Source organism: Anomaloglossus baeobatrachus, chromosome 3 (assembly GCF_048569485.1).
Source record: "Anomaloglossus baeobatrachus isolate aAnoBae1 chromosome 3, aAnoBae1.hap1, whole genome shotgun sequence".
In the NCBI taxonomy this organism is placed as follows: Eukaryota; Metazoa; Chordata; class Amphibia; order Anura; family Aromobatidae; genus Anomaloglossus; species Anomaloglossus baeobatrachus.
The window spans coordinates 39,577,806-39,603,649 of NC_134355.1; the positions used below are offsets into that span (position 1 = coordinate 39,577,806).

The 25,844-nt window shown below is 48.3% G+C and overlaps 1 protein-coding gene across 1 annotated transcript in view; it reads left to right on the plus strand.

Moving 5' to 3' along the window:
* Positions 1 to 25,844, plus strand: part of LOC142295983 (spermatogenesis-associated protein 7 homolog) — a 246,500-nt gene that overhangs the window by 61,357 nt on the left and 159,299 nt on the right. The window contains exon 3 of the mRNA XM_075339138.1: positions 18,539 to 18,586. Within this exon, the coding sequence (XP_075195253.1) occupies positions 18,539 to 18,586 (48 nt within the window). The remainder of the gene's footprint in view (positions 1 to 18,538; positions 18,587 to 25,844) is intronic.

A 25,844-nucleotide genomic window follows, 5' to 3' on the forward strand; every position in this document is an offset into this window, starting at 1 on the left:
ATGATATGTTCGCCCCTGCTGAATCAAGATGATTCGGCTTTCCCTGTATTATATGGACCATGCACAAAAAATTCAGTGAGAACTGTGCATCACTTTATTTCTCCTTTGTAGGTGCTGTATAAAAATTGAACACATTTTGTCACGGTTGTTGACAGACAGTCCTGTGGTGTCCAGCTGTAGAAGGTCGCAACGTTTGGCTCACTAGCGGAGACAGACAAAAAAGGGCCTCTGTACAAGAACAAAATATGGGCCCTTTGCAACCCAAAAGCTCATCAAAATGCACTATTCCACCTGCTTTGGAGTCGGGAATAGGCCCCCCTACTTTTTGGGCCCCTGAGTGGCCGCACAGGCTGCACCAATGATATGTCCGCCCTTTAGCTACACAAACTGCTCCCTGGCCTTCTAGTCTTCCTGCTGTGTTGTAAATGGTATCTTATGTATCTTCTTTGTTTAGGGTTGATCCCTTTCCTTTTAGGACTCTGCACATATCCTCACCTTTCAGCTGTTAATCATCGTCACCTCCCCTTGTGTCCTTCAATACCCACATTTCCCCTTGGTGATTGCTGATGATATAGTTATATTCTTATACATACCTTGCATGTAAGCAGTTTGCTTATAATCATCTGGAAGACCATTGTTGTATGTTGTTGTTCCTCTCCCAGACTCTTCTTGGAGATAAGTTATTTATTCATTTCCCCTATTTGTGCTCCCTGTGTCTTCTTTAGAACTTAGTAGGGTTGACTAAGTGCTCATTTCATCCGTTTCCTACCTAGGTCCCAGCTCAGGGTCAATCAGTACTGGGTATCCTGCTCGGCGCATAGGTGCGAAACCTACCTATGGAGGTCAGGGAAACCAGGGGCCATCAGAAGGTTTAGTCAGGGATCACCAATGTTACGAGGGGCTGTCTGATAATAAAACCTAAAGGAATGTCAGACAGTCAGGGTCCACCGTGCAAAGACTCTGCTACAGACTATGGCAGAGGATATGGGGTATACAAGTGTGCCACTGTAAAAAATAATAGCACAAGTGCAGAGTGCAATACCTCTGTTAAACTCACAGAGGAATATAATTAGAAAATAAAGCAATTCCTCACCTACTTGGAGGGTGTGTGGAATGGTTTCTGTTAAAGATCACAGAGACAAAAGCAGTGAGTGTGAAATGGCACCTACCTAGGTCCGTTCCTCTAGTGGTGCCAGGAGACGGACAGCAGAGTAAGCCACACAAAGCTCCTACCTGCGTTCGCTCCACTAGTGTGCGAGGACACGAACCACTAGATATGGCACCTGCCTAGGTCTGCTCTTCTAGTGGTGCAAAAGAGACGGACAGCAGCATAAGCCGCACAAAGCTCCTACCTCTGTTCGCTCCCCTAGTGTGCGAGGATACGAACAACTACCAGACGCAGTATAAGGAACGTTACCCTAGCGTCAACGTCCACCTACGAGTAGAATCACAAGGCCCAGCCGGACCATGTGCCTCAGGCACCTGCCTATGTCTGCTCCACTAAGAGGTAAGGATACGGACTGCAGCCGAAGCTGTAAGGTATAAGAACGCTACCCTGCCGGTAGCGCTCACCTAACATAGACAGAGAGATGCCTAGAGGGACGTGCACAGGGCGTCTACCCTCATGCATGAACCAAGAGGACTGAGCGCCGGGCGGCATGCGTCAGGGTCTTATATAGACTCTGTGCCTCATCCAAGATGGAAGACACCAGAGCCAATCCGCTGCCAGAATGACAGCAATGACGTCACGCTGGCCTATCACCGAGCAAAGCGTCACAAGCACATGACCAGCGACCAATCGGCATAGAAGGTGTCAGAGACATGTGACCACGTGTCACAAGCACATGACCAGTGGCCAATCAGCTTAGAAGGTGTCAGAGACATGTGACCTCGTGTCAGCGATGATGTCACCCGCACATGTGCAATGGCTCCAAGATAGGACTTAGTCTCCAGCACTTGCCCATGTGCAGTAGCAAGAAATCCGGACATAGTCTCCAGTGCTCGCACATGTGCAGTAGCAAGAAATTCGGACATAGTCTCCAGAGCCACAGCAACCGTAACAGTACCTCCCCCTCAAGGGCCCCCGTCCCGGCGACGCAGGTAATCGGCAACTAAGTCGGGAGCATGGACAGCCTCCTCAGGCTCCCAAGAGCGATGTTCCGGACCATAGCCCTCCCAATCTATCAAGAAGAACCTGCGCCCTCTAACCATCTTAGAACCAACTATGGCTCGTACCTCATAGCTAGAGCGAGAGGAATCAGAGGCAGGAGAGTGCACTTCACGAGCGTGAGGTAAAATAGCCGGCTTTAGCAGTGAAACATGGAATTTGTCATGGATCCTAAGATGGACGGGTAACTTCAATTGGTAGACTACAGGATTTACCTGTCGAAGAACCTCATAAGGACCCAGGAAGCGAGGAGCAAATATGACAGAGCTCACTCTAAGTTTCATGTGTTTTGCAGAGAGCCACACAAAATCCCCTGGAGAAAAGACAGGAGCCGGGCGACGAAACCGATCGGACATTGTCTTCATACGGTCCTTAGCTGCTTGGATCGACTCTTGAGTCCGATCCCAAACCTCTCTGGCATTAGTTATCCAGTCGGCCACAAGAGGAGAAGGTGCAGCAGCGGGAAACGGTACCGGTACCCTAGGGTGTTGCCCATTATTGAGTACGAATGGTGTCTGCCCAGTGGCCTCAGCCAGCGAATTGTTAAGGGCAAATTCTGCCCAGGGTAGGAGGGAGGACCAGTTATCGTGGTTCTCAGCAACAAAGTGTCGAAGGTATATAATCATGGATTGATTGGTACGCTCAACCAAACCATTGGTCTCCGGATGGTATGCCGAAGAGAGATTCAACTCAATTTGCAGAAGGCTACAAAGATCTCGCCAGAAACGGGAAGCAAATTGCGGGCCTCTATCACAAATGATACGATCTGGCATCCCATGAAGCCTAAAGACATGCTTGAGGAATAGTTTGGCTAGTACCCTGGAAGACGGGATTCTCGATAACGGTACGAGATGAACCATCCGGGAGAAATGGTCCGTAATGACCCACACAAATCTATGTCCTTGTGAACACGGAAGATCACCCACAAAGTCCATGCCTACCACCTCCCATGGTCTATCTGGCACTGGTAAAGGATGCAAGAGCCCAGCCGGTCTCTGCCGTAATGGACGGTTGCGAGCACACGAATAGCAGGAACCGATATATCTCTTGACGTGGCTGGCTAAGTGTGGCCACCAATACCACCTCTCCAGTAACTCTCGTGTCCGCCTAATACCAAAATGCCCACCCACCTTTGAGGTGTGGGCCCACGACAGTATATCATTCTGTCGATCAGGTGGCACAAAGGTCTTGCCCGGTGGGATTTGGTCTAACGTCACAGGGGAGAGCGTATGAAAAACCCTGGAGGGAAGGATAAGACGAGGTTCGTCAATCTCTTCCTGGGTAGAAACCATAGAGCGAGACAGGGCGTCTGCCTTGTTATTTTTACTCCCAGACAGATAGTTGATGGAGAAGTGAAAGCGGGAGAAAAACAAGGACCAGCAGGCTTGGCGAGGATTCAGACGCTGAGCGGTTTGTAAGTACGTCAGATTCTTATGGTCTGTATAGACCTGGAAAGGATGTTTCGCTCCTTCCAGCAAGTGACGCCACTCCTCCAAGGCTAATCTCAGGGCGAGCAGTTCCCTATCCCCAATGGTATAGTTTCTCTCTGCCGGTGAAAAGGTTTTAGCAAAGAAGAAACATGGCCTTTTTCTACCTGCACCGTTCTTTTGATACAAGACCGCACCAGCACCCACTGAAGAGGCATCAACCTCCAAGAGGAAGGGCTTATTCTCATCGGCTCTTTGTAGAACGGGAGCAGTTGAAAAGTGTCTTTTTACTGCCTCAAAAGCCTGGGATGTCTCAGTAGCCCAGACTTTTGGATTAGCACCTTTCTTAGTCAAGGCCACCAAAGGGGCCACCAAAGTAGAGAAATGGGGTATGAACTGCCTGTAATAATTTATGAATCCTAAGAAGCATTGCACCGCCTTCAAGGAATGAGGTTCGGACCATTCCAGGACAGCAGAGAGCTTCGCAGGATCCATAGCCAGACCCTCTTGTGAGATAATGTAGCCCAAAAAAGGCAAGGATGACTGCTCGAATACACATTTTTCGAGTTTAGCAAACAAAGAGTGCTCCCTTAAACGGGAAAGAACACGAACGACATCCTGACGATGAGTCTCCAGATCAGGAGAAAAATTCAGGATGTCGTCCAGATACACCACGACGGAGGATAATAGTAAATCCCTGAACACATCGTTTACGAAGTCCTGAAATACTGCGGGTGCATTACATAAACCAAAAGGCATGACGAGGTATTCATAGTGACCGTCTCGGGTGTTAAAAGCGGTCTTCCATTCGTCACCCTCTCGAATTCGTACCAAGTTATACGCACCCCGCAGATCCAACTTCGTAAAAACCTGAGCTCCCCTCAGTCTGTCAAAGAGCTCCGAAATTAAAGGTAACGGGTATTTGTTCTTTATTGGGATTGCGTTGAGACCCCTGTAATCTATGCAGGGACACAAATCACCCTCTTTCTTCCGAACAAAGAAAAACCCAGCTCCCGCGGGAGAGACAGACTTACGAATGAACCCCTTCTCTAAACTCTCTCTTATATAGGTCGACAAGGCCTCCGACTCAGGTATTGACAGGGGGTAAACCCTGCCCTTAGGTGGAACCGAACCTGGGATAAGGTCTATGGCACAGTCATACGGCCTATGGGGTGGAAGAACCTCAGCACCCTGTTTGGAGAACACGTCAGCGAAATCCAAATAGGGTGTAGGTATGGGAGAGAGATCAGTTGATGCAACCGCAACGACCTTAGGTGGTAAGGGAAGACATCGGGACTGACATTTCGAACCACAACTAATAATGCTGTCAGACTCCCAGTCAATGTGAGGAGCATGAGTCCGAAGCCATGGGAGACCCAGAAGGACGTCGTCTATACCCTCAGGCAAAACAAGAAAAGAAATCTCCTCTATGTGACCCTGAGGCAGGGAAAGGCGCAAGGGAACTGTCCTCAATGTAATGGAGTCAGACAACATAGTCCCATTAACAACACGGACAGGAATAGGCGCCTCTAACATGATAGAGGGAATATTGTGTCCCTTTACAAATCCTGAGGACACAAAGGTCCCGTCAGCTCCGGAATCCACAAAAGCCATAATAGGCCATGTATTCTCAGAGAATGAGAGCTGACCTGGGATACTACACTTAGAGGGTGCAGAAGACGTCTCTAGTAACCCCCCTCTAATGGTTACTAGGCCTGGGAGTTTCCCTGACGACTAGAACACTTGTTGGCATAGTGCCCAGCCTGACGACATACGTAACATATAGGAGGACCAGACTTGCGTAGTCTGGAGGATGTATGACCTAACTCCATAGGAGTGGGAGATGTTTCAGATGCTGAGGAAGATGGTAGTGGACCCTCAACAACTGGAATAGCCCGATGCTTAGGGCGTGAGGAAGAGACCTCAAGTCTACGTTCCCTATGGCGTACGTCGATCCTCGTTGCTTCTGTGATCAAGTCCTCCAGAGAAGCAGGGACCTCACGAGTAGCAAGGGCATCCTTGGCATAGCCTGCCAACCCTCTCCAGAAGATAGGAATCAACACCTTCTCTGGCCAATCTAGTTCTGCCACCAGAGTTCTAAAAGCAATGGCATAAGAACTAGTGGATAACGAACCCTGAGATAGATCTAAGAGTCTCAGGGCCGCATCATGGGTAACCTGCGGACCCATGAATACCGCTTTAAGAGCATCAAGAACGTCTTGATGTCTCAGAGTAACCACATCAGAGCGCTCCCATAAGGGAGTCGCCCATTCTAAGACTTTGTCCTGAAGTAAGGAGATGATAAAGCCTACTCTGGACCTCTCCGTAGAGAAGCGAGAAGAGTTGACCTCTAGGTATATCTGACACTGACTAATGAAACCACGACATGATCTGGTATCGCCAGAATATCTGTTTGGCAGAGCAAGTCGAGGATCATGTGCAGATGTCACCATGGTCTGAGGTTTATCCTCTATACTCTTGAGCCGCGACTCAAGTACTTGTATGTAACGGTGTAACTGCTGATATTCTGCCATAACTGCCAGACCCTTGGCTCAGTCCTAATGTTACGGGGGGCTGTCTGATAATAAAACCTACAGGAATGTCAGACAGTCAGGGTCCACCGTGCAAAGACTCTGCTGCAGACTATGGCAGAGGATAAGGGGTATACAAGTGTGCCACTATAAAAAATAATAGCACAAGTGCAGAGTGCAATACCTCTGTTAAACTCACAGAGGAATATAATTAGAAAATAAAGCAATTCCTCCCTTACTTGGAGGGTGTGTGGAATGGTGTCTGTTAAAGATCACAGAGACAAAAGCAGTGAGTGTGAAATGGCACCTACCTAGGTCCGTTCCTCTAGTGGTGCCAGGAGACGGACAGCAGCGTAAGCCGCACAAAGCTCCTACCTGCGTTCGCTCCACTAGTGTGCGAGGACACGAACCACTAGATATGGCACCTGCCTAGGTCCGCTCTTCTAGTGGTGCAAAAGAGACGGACAGCAGCGTAAGCCACACAAAGCTCCTACCTGCGTTCGCTCCACTAGTGTGCGATGACACGAACCACTAGATATGGCACCTGCCTAGGTCCGCTCTTCTAGTGGTGCAAAAGAGACGGACAGCAGCATAAACCGCACAAAGCTCCTACCTCTGTTCGCTCCCCTAGTGTGCGAGGATACGAACAACTGCCAGACGCAGTATAAGGAACGTTACCCTAGGGGCAACGTCCACCTACGAGTAGAATCACAAGGCCCAGCCGGATCATGTGCCTCAGGCACCTGCCTATGTCTGCTCCACTAAGAGGTAAGGATACGGACTGCAGCCGAAGCTGTAAGGTATAAGAACGCTACCCTGCCGGTAGCGCTCACCTAACATAGACAGAGAGATGCCTAGAGGAACGTGCACAGGGCGTCTACCCTCATGCATGAACCAAGAGGACTGAGCGCCGGGCGGCGTGCGTCAGGGTCTTATATAGACTCTGTGCCTCATCCAAGATGGAGGACACCAGAGCCAATCCGCTGCCAGAATGACAGCAATGACGTCACGCTGGCCTATCACCGAGCAAAGCGTCACAAGCACATGACCAGCGACCAATCGGCATAGAAGGTGTCAGAGACATGTGACCACGTGTCACAAGCACATGACCAGTGGCCAATCAGCTTAGAAGGTGTCAGAGACATGTGACCTCGTGTCAGCGATGATGTCACCCACACATGTGCAATGGCTCCAAGATTGGACTTAGTCTCCAGCGCTTGCACATGTGCAGTAGCAAGAAATCCGGACATAGTCTCCAGAGCCACAGCAACCGTAACAACCATCTTCCCCTACCCTAGACACAGGGTTTTCCGTCCTTTCTTTTCACCGTACGAGTCGTAGATCGCCATACCTAGAGTGACAGACTTTTAGGGACTGTCTCTGTGGCGCCCCTGAGGCTTCCGTCGCCACAGGTCATTGCACCCCATCCAGCGGTGTGATGCCCCATTCTGGGAGAGGAAGAGAGTGAACTCCGGTCCCCTGGTAAATCCACACTACACCCATTGCTAGGAACACACTGGGACAAGGGAAAGTGGCAGACAACCCTCCCATGCTGTATGCTGGGAGGGGTCGTAAGACCCATCCCTGCTCCTATAGGGTAGAACAGGGCAATTGGGGAGGTGGGAGGAGCCATCTGAGAGTAGACATAGAGAGGAAGGTCAAGTTTAGTTAGTCTACCTCAGGGAGGGAGAGAGTGAGGAGCCAGCATGTAGTTGGAGAAGAACGAGAGAAAGAAGGGAGGAGGAGGCCTGCTGGAGGCAGGCAAGGAGGAGAAGAAAAGAGAAAGAAAGCTCCAAGTCAGACAGGAGCAAAGAAACAGAGAGAGACGCTTCCTGGTGAAGATCCTGGGACTCGGAGGGTCCAGGTGACACCACGTAGAAGACAGTAGGAGTCGCAGGGCCACGGGTAGTCTGTATAGCTGTCGGGGCAGTTTAGAGCTACGGTGGCCTGTTCCACAATAACATCGGTGGAGGGATCAAGCTGCGACAGGGGACGGTCCCTAGAGACTGGAGGAGTGCAAAGATCATCTCCAAACAGTAAAAACCGAGGCCCAGGGAACGTTGTAGACTCCCCGGGCCAGAACCCATAGCAGAACTTCCAGAAAAGGGGTAATCAGCCGACAGGTGACCCCCCAGCCTGGAGGCTGTAGTGGAGGCCAAGCCAGGTTTATCCTATCAAAGGCAAGGCTAAGGAAGACAGCAGAAGAAAGAGACACTAAGAGAAGGGTACCGGCTTTTACTCTCAGACTCACCCAGAAACGGCGGAGGTCCCTGACAGTGGTCCCAGCAGTCCAAGGGTCCCTACAGTACTGTGACAAGAAGTGTGAGTAAAGAACTTGAACTGCACCCTTGGAGTGGTCTCTGTTATTTCAGCTGCATAGACATTCACAAGCACCAACTGTGCCCCGGGCATTGCTCCACCTGTGGGGAGCAGTACCACCATTGCTGCCATAACATCACCCCGGAGGCCTCACACAGCAGCGGCGGTTTAATAGCCGCAGACCACAGGTGGCGTCACGAACACAAACTTTAATTCAAGCCACATATTCTACTGACACCCACCAGGGCCACGGAGCCGGGCCCAGCCACCACTGACTACCTCCGGACTAGTCCGGCCCGGCACCGGGTGTCCCATAGCCCTGGGGTGGGCGAGTCAACTTTGGCGTCACGAACAGGATTTCGTGCCCGGTTACACCGGGTACTGTGCGCCTGAAGAATCGTGAAATAGCCTGTGTTTACTGTGAGAAACTGCCGCCATTGAAGCCACTGAGCGCGGGAAGAAGTGGGGCGTGAAAGAAGAAAGGGCGCGAAGAGAAGCCCCGCCCCCTTGTCCAAGAAAAGAGCGCGAAGCGGTGCCCGCCATGGAAGGCGGAAGAAGAAGAAATGGCGCCTAGAAAAGCTGGCCGGCTGGCAGAACAAGTCAAAATGCCAGACCAGCAGAGAGAGAAAATGCCTCCTGTAAGCGGAGGCCAGGAAGAGCTCACCTGGATCAGGCCTGTGACCGCCGCTGAGCTGAATGCTGAGGTCGGGAGTATGGCTGACAGGATGAAGGAGCGGGAAGTTACCAGCCTGCTGCTGAGCAACATCAAAAGTCTGCTACTAGAAGAAGCGACGAGCCTGCTGCTGGGAGATCGTGCAGAAGGAGACGCAGAGAGAATGGCGTCCACACGCAGCGATCCAGAGCTAGACTCCGCTGACTGGTGGGGCTGGGAGATGGACCAGTGGTGTGAAAGGCTGCAGGCGAAGGTGATGCAGCAGATCCGGCAAGCGACGCGCGGAGCAGTGACCGCCAGAACACCGGAGATGCTGCTGAGGGGTGAGTCATTTAATGCCCCTGCCAGCGCGAGTGCCCCAACCCCCGCTACCATACTCGTGGTCCCTGGAGAGATGCCCGGCATGGCGACGCCGATCCGGGCCGCAGCCACGCCAGGTGCGGCCCGCCAAGATTTCGCCGCCGGAGCGACGCCCATCCACACCGCAGCAGCGACGCCAAGCCCGGCCCGTCCAGCTCAGGCCCCAGCAGCGATACCCCGCTCGGACAAGCAAGATCCCGCCGCAGCGGCGACGTTAATCCACGCCGCAGATGCGGCCCGCCAAACCCAGGCCGCAGCCACGCCAGGTGTGGCCCGTCAAGAATCGGTCACAGCAGCGACTCCAATACAGGCCGCCGCCATGCCAGGCGCGGCCCGCCAGGACCAGCAGACGCAGACTGTGCTGACCGCTGTCTACCTGCTGCCAGGTGGGGAGCCGGAGAAGAATCCCTACATGTAAAGAAAAGAAGATGCTGAACTGTACATAGCCCCTGTCTGCCCCTCATTCTTTTTGAAGAAGTCCCTTGTGTTCTGCCCTAATGTTCTTTTCGGAGATGACACCCTTTCCTGCTGTACTGCCCCTCATGCTTTTCGAAGATGTCACCCCCATGTTTATATGTACCGGGCCACGGAACTGGAATGGGGTCCCCAGTGAATGTTTTTGGGTCATGTCTTACCAGGCCACTGGACTTAGTGGCTGGTATGTTGTTTATGTGTCTTACGTTTAAAATGAAGCTGAACGAACTGCCAGGCTACTGGACTTGTTGTAGCCAACAATGTAATTAGTTGCACCCGTTGTGCCCCCTACCAGAATTATGGGGGATGTGCCCGAACCGTACAATGGACTGGAAGTGCACACTTAGAGTTTTCTTTATAAGAAGTTCGTAACATTCTAATCATTGTGCCTCCCATAAAGGGAAGAGATGTTGACTGTTTTACTGTTGTTCATAACAAAATGTTTTGCAGTTCTTCCACATGTTTTTGTTGTTTTTCAGCCCGAGGACGTGCTGGGATTTGCTGTGGGGGAGTGTGGCGCCCCTGAGGCTTCCGTCGCCACAGGTCATTGCACCCCATCCAGCGGTGTGATGCCCCATTCTGGGAGAGGAAGAGAGTGAACTCCGGTCCCCTGGTAAATCCACACTACACCCATTGCTAGGAACACACTGGGACCAGGGAAAGTGGCAGACAACCCTCCCATGCTGCATGCTGGGAGGGGTCGTAAGACCCATCCCTGCTCCTATAGGGTAGAACAGGGCAATTGGGGAGGTGGGAGGAGCCATCTGAGAGCAGACACAGAGAGGAAGGTCAAGTTTAGTTAGTCTACCTCAGGGAGGGAGAGAGTGAGAAGCCAGCATGTAGTTGGAGAAGAAGAACGAGAGAAAGAAGGGAGGAGGAGGCCTGCTGGAGGCAGGCAAGGAGGAGAAGAAAAGAGAAAGAAAGCTCCAAGTCAGACAGGAGCAGAGAAACAGAGAGAGACGCTTCCTAGTGAAGATCCTGGGACTCGGAGGGTCCAGGTGACACCACGTAGAAGACAGAAGGAGTCGCAGGGCCACGGGTAGTCTGTATAGCTGTCGGGGCAGTTTAGAGCTACGGTGGCCTGTTCCACAATAACATCGGTGGAGGGATCAAGCTGCGACAGGGGACGGTCCCTAGAGACTGGAGGAGTGCAAAGATCATCTCCAAACAGTAAAAACCGAGGCCCAGGGAACGTTGTAGACTCCCCGGGCCAGAACCCATAGCAGAACTTCCAGAAAAGGGGTAATCAGCCGACAGGTGAACCCCCAGCCAGGAGGCTGTAGTGGAGGCCAAGCCAGGTTTATCCTATCAAAGGCAAGGCTAAGGAAGACAGCAGAAGAAAGAGACACTAAGAGAAGGGTACCGGCTTTTACTCTCTGAATCACCCAGAAACGGCGGAGGTCCCTGACAGTGGTCCCAGCAGTCCAAGGGTCCCTACAGTACTGTGACAAGAAGTGTGAGTAAAGAATTTGAACTGCACCCTTGGAGTGGTCTCTGTTATTTCAGCTGCATAGACATTCACAAGCACCAACTGTGCCCCGGGCATTGCTCCACCTGTGGGGAGCAGTACCACCATTGCTGCCATAACATCACCCCGGAGGCCTCACACAGCAGCGGCGGCTTAATAGCCGCAGACCACAGGTGGCGTCACGAACACAAACTTTAATTTAAGCCACATATTCTACTGACACCCACCAGGGCCACGGAGCCGGGCCCAGCCACCACTGACTACCTCCGGACTAGTCCGGCCCGGCACCGGGTGTCCCATAGCCCTGGGGTGGGCGAGTCAACTTAACCAAAAGTTATTGTGTAAATCGGTCAATAATTCCTTTAAATAGTCAAGTACCATATTACTATAGAGACACATTGTTTTACATAGAAGCTGTGAACACAAAACAATAGGGCATTTATAATGAAGATCTGTGGCCAGGTCACAAGGTTTCTACTTTAAATACATTCGAAAGCTTTAAAAAAGAAATGATCTAGTAACTTTTTTTGACCACAGGGCAAAAGTGGAAATTCAATATGTATTTTGAGGAGGAAGGTGGTGAATACAAAGTAGGAGCTTCCTCTCATCTACGTGATAATATATTAAAGCTCCTACTTGTGTAGATGTAACTCAGATGTTTTACCTTTGATTTTACAATACCCCAGATACGATGTCAAGTCAAAGGATTAATTTGTGTTTTATGTGGCGGCATGAAGTAAGTAATGCACTCCGGAGAATGACTGGTGAGAATCCCGACTAGAAGGGAACGACTCGTGTGATCAGATCTCATTTGTGGTTTCCTGTGGTTGTGGTTTTAGTAATTCATGATCTTTTCACTGTAAACTCAGGAGAACGAGCCCCTCTCACCTTCCGCTACAATATACAAGACATTAATATAGATTTTATTCTGTTTATTCCTTGTTTAATTTTTTGAATATTAAAATAAAATTTATTTTCTTAAATCTAAAATTAAAAAAATTTAAAATTTTAAATTTATTTTCTGAAAATGACCTATTCTTTAAAGGGGATGTCCTCTGTTGGCCTATAATTACTTGTTAGAAGAGTCCCTATATTGTTAACTGGCCATAAAGTGTCCTCCTAATGGGAATCCCAGGTATCAGCTACAATTTGTAGAAAGACCTAGTACAAAGTGATCAATTTCCAACTCAGTAGTAAATAGTCAATCTCCTACCAGAGGCTTAAAGGGAATCTGTCACCAGATTTGGTGATTATAAGCTGTGGCCACCACCAGTGGGCTCTTATATACAGTATTCTAACATGCTATATATAAGAGCCCAGGCCGCTGTGTAGAACGTAAAAATCACTTTATAATACTCACCTAAACGGTCGGTGCGGAGCACATGGGTTGGATGGGTGTTTCCGTTCTCCGGGTCAGGCGCCTCCTGTTTTGGCCATTTTTGTCCTCCTTCTTGTGAAGCTTGTGTGGATGACGCATCCGACGTCATCCACAATAGCCGGCATTGAGGTTCCACGCATGCGCACGACAATACTTTGATCTGCCCTGCTCAGTACAGTTCAAAGTGCACCTGCGCAGTACCCCAGTGTCAGCTTGTGTGGATGACGTTTACGCGTCATGCACCCAGGCTTCAGAAGACGGAGGGCAAAGGTGGCCGAAAGAGAAGGTGCTAGTACCGGAGAACCGAGACACCAATCCAGCTTTTAGGCCCCAAAATTGGTGATGGGTTCCCTTTAAAGTCTACTCACCACTGGCATGCTGGGTTTTTTTTTGCCTTCCTCTGGATCAACATGTTAGGCTACGGGTTGAACTAGATGGATTTAGAGTCTCCCTTCAACCTTAAAAACTATGAAACTATGAAACTATGGAATGGTGTGTCAGTCTCCGCAAGGAGAATTGCTTCCTCTTTAGACCCCAGCAAGATGTATACACACATTATATGCAACATTGGCGCAAATTCATGTTGACTGTTTCAACAAATTGATCAGCAGTCTTTCCTGTGACCTCTTTTTTTCCTCTGGCTTACAGCTTGTTGATTTTGTCCCTTACTGAATGTATATCCTTTGAGTTTGACCAAGATCCATCTATACCTTCACGGTAAACTTCTAGGAATACAGAATATGGGTCAAAACCCTCATCTATTATCTATATTGGAGAGAAGCTACAAAGAACAACTCTCAGTTTGGAGGAACCAGTACATCCATGAATTGCAAGAAAAGTCCATTGACAAATGTGTTTCATATCCCCTATGGTAGCACTGCTGGAAAATCAAACAGATTCTTCAATAAATTGCAGTTGATCCTTGTGATCAGCTCATGCGAGACCTTTTTTTTATTAAATAATAGATCTTTCTTTTGGACAGTCATGACTTTTTTAGTGTGTATTCTGTTACATTTGTTGCTATGTATTCTCGCAGAGGCTGCTGGAGGCACAGGGAGTGAGCTGACTATTCCTTTATGAACTCTTCAAAAGAAATAGAGACTTTTTGACCTGACGTGTTGAACGTCTGTAATAAATTTTGCAACACTGTTTATTGATTCATGCAGAATTCACAGAAGGTTTTACTTCTGTACTTTTTTTTTCGGGAAACTGCATTCTCCGTGAAAGTTTAGACTTACCTATAAGAGTAGAAATTTACTAAAACATGTAACACTAGACTCGGCATTCTCATTCCATCCATAAATTCAGCCATCAGTGGGGTTTTCTTGATGATAACTTGTCATGTTTAATTAATATAATTTCTTAAAAGTAAGACAAACAGTTAACAAATATGCAATATATTGATCTTTGCATTCTGACGTGATGTCAATCTTGTATATTACTTTAAATGTGTAAGGAAGGTCAAGGCTCTGCCACCCCTGCAGAAGTGGCTGGCATGCATGAACGTTTCTTAAGTGTGTTAAACAGAATGGTGCACTTTGGTGAGTGGCCATAAGGTGGCAAAGTGGCCCAGTGACTGCTTTCCTGACACCCCTAGGTAGTAACGGGTTAAATAAAAGAAGGGGGAGAGTGTATAAATAGGGCAGGTTGTAAGAGGAGAACAGGAGAGTACCCCAGTAGGAGAAAGAGACAAGAAGCCCAAATATTGATTATAAAAGACCCTAAGGGTCAACCCTTTGACACTGGACACGCGGGGTCCTGCTCATTTGAGGACTGTTGCAACTGCTTCCCCAGGAGAGGGGTTGACTCAGACAGTCGGGGTGGCGTCTGTCTTTTCTGAATTGTAAACCCAAAGATTTTCCCTGCGAGGCAGAAGGTCAGTGTGCTCTTAAAGGAGAAGAGTAGGTCCTGGCCAGAAGCACGGGTGGAGGAGTGTTGTCGTAATAAGCCCCTTCATAGCGCAAGCTAAATCCCTGTGGGTGAGATGGAGTGGATAAAAGACTTTTTGAATCGGCCAGTGAAGTATGATGTCAGACAGGAGTATGAGGGGCCTAGTAGCATTCAGAGAAGCGCAGGTGCCAGGAAAGCGGTCGGCCGGTAAATTGAATTATGAAACAAAGCTTAATGGGAACCCCGTCGGGGTCAGAAGCGGTGCCCATGTGACTTGGGAGTATCTATTTGGTGAATGCAAGTAAATGTCCACTGGTTAAGAGCAACACCTCTGTGTCGGATTTAATGTTTCAGTGGATGAATGAACTGTGGTGAAAGCTCCCGTGCAGTGGAGTGGCGACCGGGACACAAGGGGTTAGTTACCGAACGGCTGCGCTCCCCTTCCCTTTAGGACCCTGTGGAATTCCTCACCCTTTCAGCTATTTCATCAACACTCCATGATGCCCTTAAATTCTCTCATTCCCTTCTTGTATGTGCTGGTGATAGCTCTATCTTCTTACATATCCTGAGTGCATGTGTACCGCCCGGCGGCCTCGGCTGCGCTCATGCGATCCGTGCTCGTGTGCTGCGGGTGGTGGCTCGAGCCTCTCACAGACCCGGGGGTCACGTCGCTCTGAAAGGGGAAGTGGCGGTGCACGCAGGGGACTGGGTGATTGTTTGGTGGAATTGATAAAGTTTGTGACGCCACCCACGGGTTGTGGTGATTGTATGGTGGACACCACCGCTGCCGTTGACTAGGCCTCCCGGGGACGGTGTTATGCAGCTCGGTGTTAACCCCTCCGTGGGCAGGGGCGATGGTCCCAGGGGCCCGGAGGAAGGTGAGGGCCGGGGTGCAGGGTGCAGTGATGCGGTGCAGCGCGGTGCGGTGCCTGACGGCACTGGTGTACTCGCTCTGACACAAGATAACGGAGTCTCTGGTAAACCAAACGGCAGGATGGACGGGGCCCGCAGCCGGCTGCAGTGTTCTCCCTGGACAGGTTGGTGATGGCTGTCATTTCCCTGCCCCTGTGTTATGTAGAAATTGACTCTTGTGCCTGGACACCGGTAGTCCGCTCCCCGGCGTGTAAGTGTCGTAGGAGCCCGTTTGCCCGCAGACGCTGGCCCTTTGGATCTCTTGCCTTTGGCGGTGGCACTTATCCTGAATGGTTGGGCTGTTGCCTTCAATCAGGACTTGGGTGGGAATGAACCCCTGAGGTCCAGACCGCAATCAGTAAATTTGACTATCAGGGCGGCTTCTAGCCTTGTCGGGGTCTGAGTACCCTGCCTGGTGCTTGGCCTCCAATCGGCTCCCCGGTTTGGTACTGGCGGGCCACCGCCCGACCCCGGTCCCACGGTTCCACCGGCCGTACGCCAACTCCTGCAGACGGCCACCACCGTCTCTTGCTGGAGGTGCCTGGGCTCCGACCCAGACACTTGCAGTTCCACTGGTGGGCCTGGACTCAGGTCCGCCTGTGTGTGTCTCTCTCCTCCTCAACTCTCCTCTCCTGCACTGACTGACTGAACTGTTTTTCCCGCCTCCAGGCCTGTGAACTCCTCGGTGGGCAGGGCCAACCGCCTGGCTCCGTCCCACCTGGTGTGGACATCAGACCCTGGAGGGTGGCAACAAGGATTTTAGTGTCTGTTGTCACCTGTCCGGGGAAGGGGTGTGTGTGGTGTTGTGTCTGTGACCCCTTGGCTAGTCCAGGGCGTCACACATGCAGTCAGCTTGCATTTATCTGGAGTCACTTCATTGCGTGTTGCAGTCCCTCTCCAGAAATCTTCTTGGAGATAAGTTGTTTGTTACCTTCCCTTAATTATCTCTATGTGTCCTTTAGCTCTTAGTGGGGTTGACGAAGAGCTCATCCCATCCACTCCCTACCTAGGGCCCAGGGTTAGCCTATGACCAAGTATCCTGCATAGGTGCAGAACCTATGAAGGACCCCAGGCACCAGTGGTAGGTATGGTCAGCGGCCACCTGCGCTCCCTTCCCTAGACATAGGGTTTCCCTTCCCTTCTGCCATTTGCCCACACATAGCTTGACACATAAGGAGGTTTTACAAACATCGCCAACGGTCATGGCGGCGTCAGGATCTGTGGAGACTACAGATTCTGGTACACTTCCTGCCAACTTCTCTGATGTCTGTGATCAGCGTAGGCAGACTCGAGTGTCGACCCACAGACTTGCAGTTCATAGGCAGGCTAGCAAGAGTTAATCTCTGCTGGGCTGATAGTTAGTCTCCCTTCATAACATGCTGTGTGGGAGCTAGTCACATTCGCTCCCCTCCTATATATGCTGGCTGGACACTTCCTTTATTGCCAGCTATAGCTTCTCTATACTGGTCTGGTGAGATGTGATGCAGACTTAAGGCCCCATTACACGGGACGATATATTGTGCGATTGCATAAGCGATCGCACCCACCCCTGTCGTTTGTGCGTCACAGGCAATTTGTTGCCCGTGGCGCACAAAGTCGTTTACCCCCTGTTACACGTACTTACCTCCCGAACGACCTCGCTGTGGGCGGCAAACAACCTCTTCCTGAAGAGGGAGGGACGTTCGGCGTCAAAGCGACGTCACACAGCGGCCACCCAATAGAAGCGGAGGGGCGGAGATGAGCGGGACGTAACATCCCGCCCACCTTCTTCCTTCCGCCTTGTCGGCGGGATGCAGGTAAGCTGTGTTCGTCGTTCCCAGGGTGTCACACGGAGCAATGTGTATTGCCTCAGGAACGACGAACAACCTGCATCCAGGAATGTGACCGACTTTATGAAAATGAACGACGTGTCAGCGAACAACGATAAGGTGAGTATTTTTGCTCGTTCACAGTCGTTCGGAGGTGTCAAACAGTACGATATCTCTAACAATGCCGGATGTGCGTGACGAATTCCGTGACCCCGACGACATATCGTTAGATATATCGTACCGTATAACGCCGCCTTTACTGGTGGTTGCTGTGCATTATTGCAGCTGTGGTGTTAACTCTTGTTGACCTTTTATTGCTGCCTTCCTCCTCTTGCTTTTCTCCTTAGTCTCTTAGTATTTGTTCTTATAGGTTTGTAGTGTGTCTGAGTTTTGTTTTTTCCCTGTCTGTCTTTATCTGTGTTATCATCACACTCCTGCCCCATCCTTCTCTGGGGGGATAGTTTAGTTCTGGTCAGGAGAATAGTAAGGCACGGGACTCCAGCATCTCCCCCATTAGGAGTAATCCGGAGGTTAGGGATAGCCTAGGGTCCCCTAGCATGAGGAACGGTATAGGAGACCCCTGTCCCTCACTTTCCTGCAGTCACATCATGACAAGTAGTTTTCACAATACAATTTGATTCACTATGTACACAATGCCTAGTCTGACATTAGGTATTATCATTGAGTAATGCTAATGTCTTGTAGTATTAATCTAAACAGCCTGTTATAATAACAAGGATTTGCCATAATGGGCACAATAACAAAATGTAACAAGTGAGGCTCCATTCTAAAATAAGAACCCTGAGACTCGAGCAGAATCTATAATATTGATCCTCCAAATTTTGATCCTTTCAGTCTTTTTCTTCTACCGCTTAAAGTTGACTAATAAGCTATTGAAAGTGCATAATCTGCTCCGCTTTGCCTTGTATTTGCTTACAGCATGGGTGGACAGTTGTCTACAATGAGAAAATGGGCTCAAAAAGGTAACAAGGTGTCTCTTACGTTTTCTCTAAACCCAAGACAAAAGAGGAGACTGGGATACTGGATGTGATACAGTCCATCATCATTGGCCTCATATATGAAAAATTATGATATAATAATATGTATTTCTTCCATTTGTTTCTGTTTTAGCTGCTGTGGACACGTCGGCACCAAGAAGTTTATCCTCCAGCATTAAATGTGAGTAACGTAAAAGTGCACACACTAAGATCGATGTCTGCTGCTTGTATATAATCTATACATAATACAGGTTTCTCATTCTGATCTGTTTTAATTGTTTGCAGGAATATAGATATAGGGGTGCAGAGGTATCTCCCGCATCTAAGCCCCAGTGACTGAAGGGTCCCAAAGACTCCTTAGCAAAATAAAAACCATTCATGTAAATAGCACATAGTAGACACGGGAGCTTTGTCATTGGCTTTGCATTAGGGCTTAGAAGGTTTAAGTTTCGCCTCTGAGAGATAATAATGGAACATCTGGAGTTTTTTGTCACTAACAATGTCTTGTATGTCCACCACTCTGTATAGGGAGGCTGGGAAAAGTAAACATGAGTTGTTTGGAAATTTGGAGGATTAAATCAGAGCACACGTAGCCAGCATCTTCTATACATGAGGTGATGTAAGAGTTTCCAGCAAGCACACTGCTATATAACACTGTTCCAGGCAGTAGTAGCTGGAATAATCATCACACAGAGCTTCCATAATTACATATATGACAGTCTGTTCACAGATTATCTTCTCTCCATACACACAGTATTTCCCCTTACGATGTAGATGTGCCCAGAGCAGAACACTGTACCTTATCATGCAATGAGATGAGGGGTGAATACTGTATTCGGTCACTTCTCTCTACCATACTTCTGCTGCACAGAGTTTGCTCTTGAACTGTCCTGTTTATTCTCCACTCCTGAAAGTCTCTTTCCTTAACTGGCTGACCTCTGTAGCTTGACTCTTCTCAGGATACATACACTACACTTTCTGAGCACTGCTCCTTCTTTGCAGAGAGACAAAAACATTGCTTTCCTTTTGCAGAGGCAAATACACACTCACTGCTTTCCAGAATCCCCTGGGTCACTGCTGGATACTTCCTGTCTCCTTTTGCAACCTTAACTCTACAGTTGCTGGATGATTTTTACATCATCTGTGCAATTCCTGCTTGTCACAAATTATATTTTAAATTGGTTGTCAGCTACTTGATCAATACCTTGAAAAAAAACATATCCCCTGAGTGAAAAAATTAAAGGTTCATATATACAGCTCCTGCACCAGTCTATTGAGCGCTGCAGCTAATCAACGGCTTGCTGACTATAATGTGTTTCATTTATATCTTGAGAGATTTTCAAGCTCATAGAAGGATCAAAAGATAGATGATGGATACATAGATAGATTTATAGATAGAAAAAATGTATCGATAGCATGTAAATCTAATGGTGAGCACAAGCCTCAGAATCCAGGCTCCATAGTCCCTATTAGTATGGGCATGCAAACAAAGGGAAAAAGCACTTCAAGTATATCAAAAGCAAAACTTTATCCATATAGTCTAGTCGTTATTGACTAAAGTCCACTTTACACGCTGCGATATCGGTACCGATATCGCTAGCGTGGGTACCCGCCCCCATTGGTTGTGCGACATGGGCAAATCGCTGCCTGTGGCGCACAACATCGCCCAGACCCATCACACTACTTACCTGCCCTGCGACGTCGCTGTGACCGGCGAAACGCCTCTTTTCTAAGGGGGCGGCTCGTTTAGCGTCACAGCGACGTCACAGCTGCGTCACTGAACCGCCGCCCAATAGAAGCGGAGGGGCTGAGATGAGCTGGACGAACATCCCGCCCACCTCCTTCCTCCCTCATTGCGGGCGGGAGGCAGGTAAGGGGAGGTTCCTCATTCCTGCGGTGTCACACGGAGCGATGTGTGCTGCCACAGGAACGAGGAACAACTTTGACACTGCTGCAGCAACGATATTAGAGAATGGACCCCCATGTCACCATTGAGCGATTTTGCACGTTTTTGCAACGATGCAAAATCGTTCATAGGTGTTACACACAACGGCATCGCTAATGCGGCCGGATGTGAGTCACAAATTCCGTGACCCCAACGAGATCACTTGATCGATGTCGCAGCGTGTAAAGCGGCCTTCAGTCATTGCATTGGGCCAATAAAGTCACCATGTTTTGCTTTTGAAATACTTGAACCGCCTTCTTTTTTCTTTGAATATACAGCTGAAACCAGAAGTTTCCATCCACTCTCTATGAAGACGAGAGAGAAAGCCCTGTCACATACAGAGATAAATCTGCGGCAGATCTGTGGTTGCAGTGAAATTGTGGACAATCAGTGCCAGGTTTGTGGCTGTGTACAAATGGAACAATATGTCCATGATTTCAGTGCAACCACAGATCTGCCAAAGATTTATCTCTGTGTGTGACGTGGCCTAGAGAGAGAGACAGAGAATATCCCAAGAATAGAGATTCTGCGTTGTGCTTTGGTCAGACATGTGCATATCAACCCAAGAACAAAAGCCAAAGACCTTGTGAAAATGCTGCCGGAAGCTGGTAAGATTGTGTCATAATCCACAGTGAAATGAGTTAACATGGGCTGAAAGGCCACTCTGCAAGGAAGAAGCCATTACTCCAAAAAAACCCCATAAAAAGACAGATTAATGTTTGCAAATGCACACAGAGACAAAGACCTTCATTTTTGCAGACATGTCCTGTGGAATGATGAAACTAAAATTGAACTGTTTGGCCATAATGACCATCGTTACATTTGGAGGAAAAAGGGAGAAGCTTTGAAGCCTAAAAACACCATCCCAACTGTGAAACACGGGGGTGACAGCATCATGTTGTGGGGTAGTTTTGCTGCAGGAGGTACTGGTGCACTTCACAAAATAGATGGCATCATGAGGAAAGAAGATTATGTGGCAATACTGAAGCCACATCTCAAGACATCAGCCAGGAACTTAAAGCTTGAGGGGAAAAGGGTCTTCCAAATGGACAATGACCAGCAGCATACTGCCAAACTGGTTACAAAGTGGCTTAAGGATAACAATGTCAATGTTTTGGAGTGGCCATCATAAAGCCCTGATTAAAATACTATTAAAAATTTATGGGCAAACCCGAAAAGGAAGGTGCGAGCAAGTGGATGGAAAGGTCTGGTTTCAACGATAGATAGATCGATAGATACAGTAGATAGATAAATAGATAGATAGATAGACATATACATTATTATTATTATTATTATTATTATTATTATTATTATTATTATTAGGTATACAGAGGTAAGTGATGAGTTGTATAAGCTTCACTTTCTACCAATTCTTTCCATTGAATCCTCCTGTTATATTCCCTTCCATATACTGTGGTTATTGTCATGCGGCTGTGCAGAATCGCAGTACATTCCCTTGTTTGTCAGCACCGTCTGATGTGTGAAACATCCCATCACCTGAACATGACCCAGACAGGTGGAGAACAATAAGACATTTTATCACTGTGCCTAATATGAGATGTACTTGTCTGTCTATACCATCTATCACGCACAGCGCTGATGTAATAGAGCCGCACGCTAAGCGTTCTATGGAATCTCACACCTGACATTACAGAAGGAAGCGAGAGGTGAAGGGGCAGACGTGGAGGAAAATCATCTGATTTAATGCATTTACATTTCATGTTATTGCCGTCTACATTTTCCTGAAACAGCATTTTGTAGACAGTGCTAAACCTCTCGCCGTGAACCTCTGTCCCCATAATATAAGTCGCTTTCAGGTTGTCAGCACAATATGTGTCGTAGCTGTCAAAACCAGACAATAATTCCAGAGCATCGATTGACAGACATACAGCACTACCTCCCAATTACCCAGTATTGCATAGTTAGTAAATAATTGTGGGTTTATGATAAGATATAGAAATTTAGTTTAGTAAAATAACTAGCTTTTTTTATTTCATTTCACACAAAACCTGATCTTGTTGCCCTCATCTCCCATAACAGGTAAAAACTGCTTCTGGCGCACATACCAGTCCAATATGTCCAGAAATTGTCTTGATTCTCATGCACTTTCATTTGCCAACCACTCCTCTTCAGCAGCAGGTTCTTTTTTTGTCGGCATTCTGCCAGCACAATAGGAGCTGGGTGTGAATTTCTCTCACTTTCTAACATGCATTGTTCCTGTCATGGTCCAGTGATTGGCCTCTCCTGAAATAAAAGACCACCTCACTGTAGTGTCTGTGTTAAAGCTGGTCCACTAACCACATTGGTAGTGCATAGCATGCCAGAGCCTTGCAAATCTTTTCCTACTTGTCGACATGGCTGATACCTCTCATGGTTAGTATGCCCACAGTGATGTCATGTGTGTGTCATGCCACATAATATTGTACCAGGCCTACAAATCATTAGAGAAACCGGGGATACCGGTAGTTAGAAGGACATTCATAGAGCTATAGTCGCAGTTTGTGACCTCTGGACCAGGGTCCTGGGTATCTTTTTTGTCAACTCTAGTTTGTATGGAATTATACAAATAAGAGAACAGGAGCAGAGAAAACAAGACTATCCAATACTTCCTGTAGAGAAACAAAAAAACCACCCTCACTTCTTATAGGAAGACAAAGACTTGTATCCACTTCCTCTAGAGAGACAAAGACCAATACCCACTTCCTGTAAAGCCTCAAAGACCAGCTCCTATTTCCTGTTGAGAAACAAAGCCCTTCCTCCACTTCCTGTATAGAGACAAAGATCTTTCCTCACTTTCTGGATAGATAAAGACCTCTCCTCACTTCCTGTTGAGAGACAAAGCCCTTCCTCCACTTCCTGTATAGACAAAGACCCGTCTTCACTTCCTGTTGAGAGACAAAGCCCTTCCTCCACTTCCTGTATAGACAAAGACCCGTCTTCACTTCCTGTTGTGAAACAAAGCCCTTCATCCACTTCCTGTAGAAACAAAGATCTGACCCCGCTTCCTGTATAGACAAAGACAGACCATCTTCACTTCTTGTAGGGAGACAAAGACCAACCCCCACTCCCTGTAAGACAATAAAGACCTGCCTACACTTTGCTGTTGAAAGAGAAAGCCCTTCCTCCACTTCCTGTATAGAGATAAATATCTCTCCCTACTTTCCACAGAGACAAAGGCATGCCCCCACTTCCTGTAAAATGCCAGAAACCCATCCCTACTTCCTGCAGAGAGACAGATACCTGCCTTCACTTCTTGTAGAAAAATAAAGACCCAACCTCCTCCTGTAGAGACAAATTCCCACCCCTACTTCCTGTAAAATGACAAAAACTGATCCCCCACTTCCTGCAGAGAGACGAAGTCCTGACTACACTTCCTGTAAAATGATAAAAACGCATCCCCACCTCATGCAAAAAGACAAAGACCTGCCCTTACTTTTTGTAGAAAAAAAAGACCTGGCCTCCTTCCTGTAGAGACAATTTTCCACCCCTTCTTCTATTAGAGCGACAAAGACCCGCCCACACTTCCTGTAGACATACAAAGCCTTACCCCCACTTCCTGCAGAAAGACAAAGACCCGCCCACACTTCCTGTAGACATACAAAGCCTTACCCCCACTTCCTGCAGAGAAACAAAGACTCGCTCACACTTCCTGTAGACATACAAAGCCTTACCCTCACTTCCTGCAGAGAAACAAAGACCCGCCCACACTTCCTGTAGACATACAAAGCTTTACCCCCACTTCCTGCAGAGAGACAAAGACCCGCCCACACTTCCTGTAGACACACAAAGCCTTATCCCCACTTCCTGCAGAGAGACAAAGACCCACCCACACTTCCTCCAGACAAAGCCCCACCACTTGCTGCAGAGAGGAAAAGCCCCACTCACACTTCCTGTAGACATATAAAGCCCCACCCCACACTTCCTACAGAGACAAAGACCCACCCACACTTCCTGTAGACATAGAAAGCCTTTCCTCCACTTTCTACAGAGAGATAAAGACCCACCCATACTTCCTATGGACATACAAAGCTTTACCCCCACTTCCTGCAGAGAGACAAAGACCCGCCCACACTTCCTGTAGACAGACAAAGCCCCACCCCTCTTCCTGTAGAGAGATAAAGACTGCCCACACTTCCTGTAGACAGACAAAGCCCCACCACTTCCTGCAGAGAGGAAAAGCCCCACTCACACTTCCTGTAGACAGACAAAGCCCCACCCCACACTTCCTACAGAGACAAAGACCCACCCACACTTCCTGTAGACATACAACACCCCACATCCAACTTCCTGTTCGAGACAAAGCCCCGCCTCCCACTTGCTTTAAAGAGACAGAAGCCCTCATGAAATCCACCTGGAGGCAGTTTAAACTACAGAATGTACAGATTCTTGCACAGAAGGGCGACACCTAGTGGTCGTCACTTTGCAGTGATTTTTTGGGGGTAAATCTATATTTTGAAGATTATCTATAATTTGCAGATTATTTTTAACCATTTAATCAAACCAGTAAGTAGCTGTTCTAATTAGATACAGCAGCCTCTAACCACATAGACACGTTGCTCTCCGTTATCAGCATTCAGCCGGCAATGCAGAGATCTGCGCTGCATCTAGAAAATGGTAAAAGCAGAAACCTTCTATTGGATTTACAGAAGGCCGTGCAGGTGCCGGCGTCTCATTCATGAATGTTTTATAAGCTGGATCAATGTGGTGACTATATTTAGAAGGGTTGGGTGCGCGGCTCCTCGCTCTGCTTGTTTGGCAGACTTCATGATCTGCGAGAATGGTCATCATTATGCTGAACTGTTTGCAGACGTATCAGAGCTTGTCAAACAGACCTTACTATGACATATCTGCGCGGAGAAGACAATTTGCAGAACTGCTGGCGAGGGCAACATGAGGAACAAATGAGCTGTGATCGATATTTAATACGAGGTTACGTTCCAGGGCACGGACTAATGATCGGCAATACTGCCTGATCTCTAGAGGACCACCACTGATCTTATAATCCTAAGACCCCCTGATAGGGTACTGCTCCCACAATGCATCTCTCATATCGCTCTAAAGTCAGATTTTCATAAATCCCCTTGACCTATTGTGTGGTGATGGTGGCGCCACCTAGTGACCTATTGTGTGGTGGCGCCACTTTTTTGATGATGGGGGCATTTTTTGACTTCATGTTTCTTAATTGGTCTCTAGAGGTTGAAAAGGTCATCCCATAAACAATATATATTATATATCCACAGTACAGGTATAAAAGTGTGACTGCTGAGGATCCGACCACTGGGAACCACAGAAAAAGAGGTGTTACTGGAATGTACTGAGCATGTGCAACCTCTGCTCCATTCACTGTTGACAGGTGCGGTGGTCGCACATGCTCACTACCTCTGCATTCAAACAGGAGACTTTGTTTTTTTAGGATTTGTGAAGGTCTCAGCAGTCTGCCCCCTGTGGATTGGTAATACAGTGTTTTCCCGAAAATAAGACAGGGTCTCATATT